General features: G+C 36.2%; 1 protein-coding gene across 1 annotated transcript in view; it reads right to left on the bottom strand.

Moving 5' to 3' along the window:
• Nucleotides 1-621: 621 nt before the first annotated feature.
• Nucleotides 622-5,601, bottom strand: part of RAP2A (RAP2A, member of RAS oncogene family) — a 40,489-nt gene continuing 35,509 nt past the window's right edge. The window contains exon 2 of the mRNA XM_033843520.2: nt 622-4,429. Within this exon, the coding sequence (XP_033699411.1) occupies nt 4,192-4,429 (238 nt within the window). The 3' untranslated portion in view covers nt 622-4,191. The remainder of the gene's footprint in view (nt 4,430-5,601) is intronic.

The following is a 5,601-nucleotide window of genomic DNA, read 5'->3' as shown; positions in this document are numbered from 1 at the left end:
AAGGCACAGTTTAAATTGGCTTAGGGGATGAATGGGCTCCTTATCAGAGCAGCTGAAGGCTGTATATAATTAACAGCATCTGTCAACATTAAAAGGGCTGTATATAGAACAAGCAGGCCCTACAGCCCCACTGAACAGCAACCTCCAGCTTCTGGTACCTTAAAATCCACAAGACCTAAACAAAAAGACAGCCCCAAGCCATGACTAGAAGGACACGGATACATTTTAGTGATACTAGCAGGGCTACAAAGCAACAGCTAATTAATGTTAATTATCTAGAGCAATTCTGTGAACAAGAGCATTGAGATTTCAAATTAGCCAGCTATCATCAAAAATAGAAAATACCATTTATGAAGATAACTTTATATTTGAAATTACTGATTTAAAAATCTTTCTCATGTCACTTTAATTTTTAAATGGTGTGAAAATGATCTACTAACCTCCCTTTTTACATGATGAATTTAATTCAATTTAATTCAGCTTGACTATTTCTGTAAGAAGAGTATTAAATTCACTCTAGGGCAAGTTTTAGGTTTTTTTTGAAAAAATACATTAAATACGTTTCACCCATGAACAGGTACAAAACAACTAGAACCAAAAGAGACCCAAACCCAGAGGAAATTTCATTAAATAAATTTATTTGTTAAAATAATTTAACTCCAAATACAACTGTTGAATTTGCATTGAGTTATAACTACAATTCATGTTTTAATTGAAATGTCAAGGTTTAACAACTGACATTGTTACAAAACAATAAACTGTTGTTCAATTTTAAATGGTCAGTTGTATTAGAGCTCAACAATTAACTGTGAACTATATTTATCTCTGGGAAATCCCAAATCAATAAGGATAAGTCTGTTTCCAAAACCCACTGCAGTCATTCTTGAAACCCTGATCAAGATTTAAGAGATGCACAATGACACGTTAAAAAAAAAAAAAAAAGACCCCCATAGTCTTTAACATTTGATTGGCTAAGGAGACAATTAAAGCTTACCCAAGTGCTAACACAAGACTACTGAGAAGAACAAAAAACTACAAAACAAACAAAAAACCAATGGCAACAAGCAAAATAAGCACTTTCATATTCATACATATAGACAATACCCCCAGTGGGCAACTTCTGAAAACAAACAGCAGACACCCTTAGGCAACATTTCTTTATACAGAAGAGCAAATATCAGTAGTTTTACCACAGAAAAGTGATGGCAACTGTAGCGATCAGAGTCAAAATTTCAGTCCTAATTCTACAAACCAAAGGAGAAAATCGTCAAAGCACCTTTCAATAGTTTAAGGAAGATTTTATGTAATACTTTTGATCAGATGCTGGCTTGTTTTGTATAAGTTGAACAAAATGAAAGGCATCAGTTACCATCACTATCACAGCTTAAAAGAACCAAAAAAAAAAAGTTGCAATATAGAACGAAAAAAACTTAAAAAATGCTGCCTTTGTATAAAAGTAAAACGAGATGAAACAGAAAAAAAAGAAAACCTTATCATAGTAGCTAAAGAAAAAGTGGGTCTTTGGATCAAACCATAACATTTTTAAGGCATGTTAGAAAAACTTTCACTTATCTAGTTGCTAGTCTGATCAGGGCATAAAATAAATAGTGACCCAAGGTCACCAACTTTTAGCCACTATTATTTCATGTGCCAACAAATTTCATCTTCCTGTTCTTAAGCTTTGTATTAACGTCTCAACAAACACATTCATTCAAGCTGAGTTATATCCATACCAGATGAAATACCAACAGTAAGAGCACACAAGCAGTTTCCACATTTCTGCGTATCTTTGATGCTTTGTCACTAAATATTCAGGGCTGCGTGGAAACACTGATCAGGCAGCCAAATCAGTTATTAACATCTTTACAGTAAAAAACCACCTTATTGTCTGACAAACACGTCTAACTAAAACCCAAATTTTTAGATAACCTTTTCCACCTTATATCTTGCCATACCTTTCATATTATTTAACTTTTCTTGTCTGCATAGCAATCCACAATGTAAAACTGTAGAATCTTTATAGATGTTTTTAATATGTAATCTGTTGCCATAAATTGCTACCAAATATGGAATTCTAAAAAACAGAATCATTCTTAGAAGTTACAGGATTCAAAAGTCAAACAGTGCACTAACAAGTATTTCTAATTCAGTTGATAAAATCATACTTCTTGAATCTTTGATTTCTCCACGTGATCGAGTCAAATCACCTTTTACGTGATGAAATTTATTTCAATAAAACTGGTCAGAACTTTCTGTCCTATAAACAAGGTGCTTCATAATTGGGGATCATAAAAAAAAAAAAAACGATACTGAAGAATGCAAATATTCACAGTTCAAAGACTTCTGACAACCACGGCCTGGTTTTACCCACAGATCTCTGTTTTCTCATCTATGAAAAGGACTATCCACCTTTTTTCTGTCCTCTAACCTTAATGTCAGGTTACTAAACACTTGGGGGGCTACCAATGATTTCAATAATGTATACAAACAAATAATTTGAAAGAAAAAAATGGTTTTGATACGCTATATTCTGCAGTACAGATTCTCATTATAGGCAATTGTCTCTGACTTGTGCCAAATTCGTAGGAACAATGGACACACATGCACACGCAAACATACACTCTTCGCTCAGTTACACACATAAGACCCGAGCTTACTTGCACAAGCGCGTGAAACCAACAACATGTGGGGCGGTATGTAGATCACAGGCTCAGTGATACTGCAGTTCTGAAGGCCAAATTTATCTCCAGAGGATCAGCTCAAGATACGCTCTTCAGCATTTGTAACTCTGAAGTTAGTTGAAAACCCTTCTGCACTTGATTGTAAAACTTATGAATAGGTTTTTCGTGTGCCTTTAGTCATGCAAATGATAAATACTTTACGGCTATGAAAACCAAAAATGTCAGAACTTGAGCACCTTTTCAAAACAAAATATTCACTCTAGCTTTATTTGCCACTTCAGTAATCGGGGCAAAATTGTTGTAAGAAAATCTTTATATAATTCTCCAGGAAAATTAAAGCGTTTTTTTTTTTTTTTTGTCTTTTAACTTCCACTCTATAATTTATGTTCTACTTTTAAGCCCAAATTATTTCTCTTGGTTATTCAATTTTTTAAATGCCTGCGATAAAGCTCTGCTATAGAAAACTTGATTTCGAAAGCAGGTTAGCCGAGAATCACACCACAACCATAGCCCTTAAAGGCAAGAAGGAATTTGCTGCTTTAACGAACGTAAAAATGCAAGATATCTGTACTGTCTTGTGAGGTTTCTGCAAACGGGAACATGTGGATGCAACATGGCTTCGTTTTCCTTACATGATGGTACTAGTTAATCTACTAGAACACTTCTCGTTAGTAAGGCTACACAATCTCTTTCCGTCACAGTTGCTTCCTTCTTGTTCAGTAAAGTAATAAAGACCATCCCTGCTTAGTTAACAGAGGGTGGGTTTGGGGTTTTAATTCGGCTCAAACCCTTGTAAGAGTCTCCACTTTCTGGGCAAAGCAGGTGATGACACATTCTAACACTAGGCTGTATTTTTACACAACCTGTTGTGACTTTTGCTCTATCAAGGACTGATGTGTGAGTTAGTTCCGTGTCACAAATTAGGATAACATCTACAATTAAGCATCGATTTTGAAAAACAAATATGTCAGCTGAGCAAAGAATCTCTCCCTGTAATGCTGTTGGCAGGTCAGCTGTTGTTATCTTACTTGACGTGATACATTGGTTAGAAGCACTATCTCAGTTCCTGAAATTCAGTACTCTTGTAGGAAAATATTTCTCCTTAATTTTTTTTTTTAACAGAAGACAAAATATTTTAATTGTAAGCGGTCACAGGAATTCTTCTGGTTTCTTGCCCGTGATTATTTTTAACATATACCATAGTTGCTTCTGTCAACTCAGTGACAATGCAATGATAGCTTTCAAAGGAGAACACTCTGTAGATCGACTTGGCTATGCCTGAAGCTGCAGGTGCCTAGAGAAGACTGAGGACCACGGTGAAGACTGGAGTTACTGAACCCATATGTTACTCAGAGACATCAACTGACCATCACTGCTCCACTCTGAACAAGGACGGCTATTTCACTGGAGATTCACACCACACATCCTGCAAGCTCCACTGTTGAGCAGACGAGGTTGGTATCGCCTACGATTCAGGGCAGCTCCTGACCAGGACAGCCACGTGTGAATGCTACTGGATGTTACATGCGGAACAGCACGGGTCATCCTTGTCGGGCTGCGCGGCATAGTTCATTTGCCTCACAATTTCTGCAAAGAGTTCGTCCACCATTGTTTTACTCTTGGCAGACGTCTCCATGAAGGGGCAGCCCCACTCTTCTGCAAGGGCTCTGCCTTCACTGGAGGACACTTCTCTCTCACTTTCCAGATCTACTTTGTTCCCGACCAAGATGACTGGCACCTTCTCATACCTACGAGAGAATAAACAAAACACACAGATGTTGGAGAAGTTAGCATGAAGTTAAACAGGTAAAGTGTATTTTCTCTATATTCTACTACAAATATACTTTTCAGTTACATGAAAAATTATTTGCTCCAGTTGGTTTGACATTTGCCAGAAGGCATTTAGAAGCAGCTCTCATAGTAGGTCATAAATGGGTTTTTCAAAATGATGTTTTAAATTAATCAATTATACATCTTTTAAAATCAATTTACCTTTCCAGATATACTTGGAAAATTATTCTCAGAATCTCAGAATAAATCCCTTTTTATGGATTAATTTAAACTTTTTTCATTATAAGAGCTGCTTACAAAAATTCAGATGATGAGGTACTAGCTCTTGTGACTAAACGAATAATTTATAATTTTATATAATTTCAGCATTTTACTATGTTCTAGAAGTATACAAAACTGATCTTGTTCTAATAGTTCCTAAATAAGAAAAAAGCTAGTAGAACTCATTAGGATGAAACCCACCAAACACAACTACACTCTATCCCTTTACACAAACTGTTATAGATTAGCCTGTTGAAAGACAATCACGGTTCTTTTCAGCCTGACATGGACTTAAACATTCCAATCATTAGCTTTATTTGATGTTACCACTTCTTTTTCTTCCTAACTAGAATCAGTGTGCTACAGACTAAATGTGTGTCCAACCAAAATTCATATGTTGAAACCTAACCCCCAAAGTGATGGTGATGGTATTTAGGTTGGACCTTTGGGAAGTGATTAGATCATGAACGGAATTTGTGCCCTTATAAAAGAGACCCCCGAGAGCTCCTTTGCCCCTACAGCCAAGTAAAGACATAGTGAAAAGATGACAGTGTATGAACTAGGGAAGTGGGCCCACAGCCGACACTGAACCTTCCAGAGCCTTGACCTTGGACTCCCCAGCCTCTAGAACTGGGAGGAATAAATTTCTGTTGTTTAAGTCATGCAGTCTATTGTATTTTTGTTACAGGAGTCAGATGGACTCAGGTAAGGTGTCTATAAGTAAAGATGTTTGGAAAAAAACTAATCTAATAGACAAAAGATAATATGAAAAGAACAAAGAGGTCCTAAATCATTTTGGTACTAAAGATGATTCTCTCTACAATGATTACTCATGGTGTAAAAATACATGGTGCTACTGTGTATGTTT

Source organism: Tursiops truncatus, chromosome 18 (assembly GCF_011762595.2).
Source record: "Tursiops truncatus isolate mTurTru1 chromosome 18, mTurTru1.mat.Y, whole genome shotgun sequence".
NCBI lineage: Eukaryota > Metazoa > Chordata > Mammalia > Artiodactyla > Delphinidae > Tursiops > Tursiops truncatus.
Note: the sequence above shows the minus strand (reverse complement) of the source record. Positions and strands in the feature narration are given on the sequence as shown.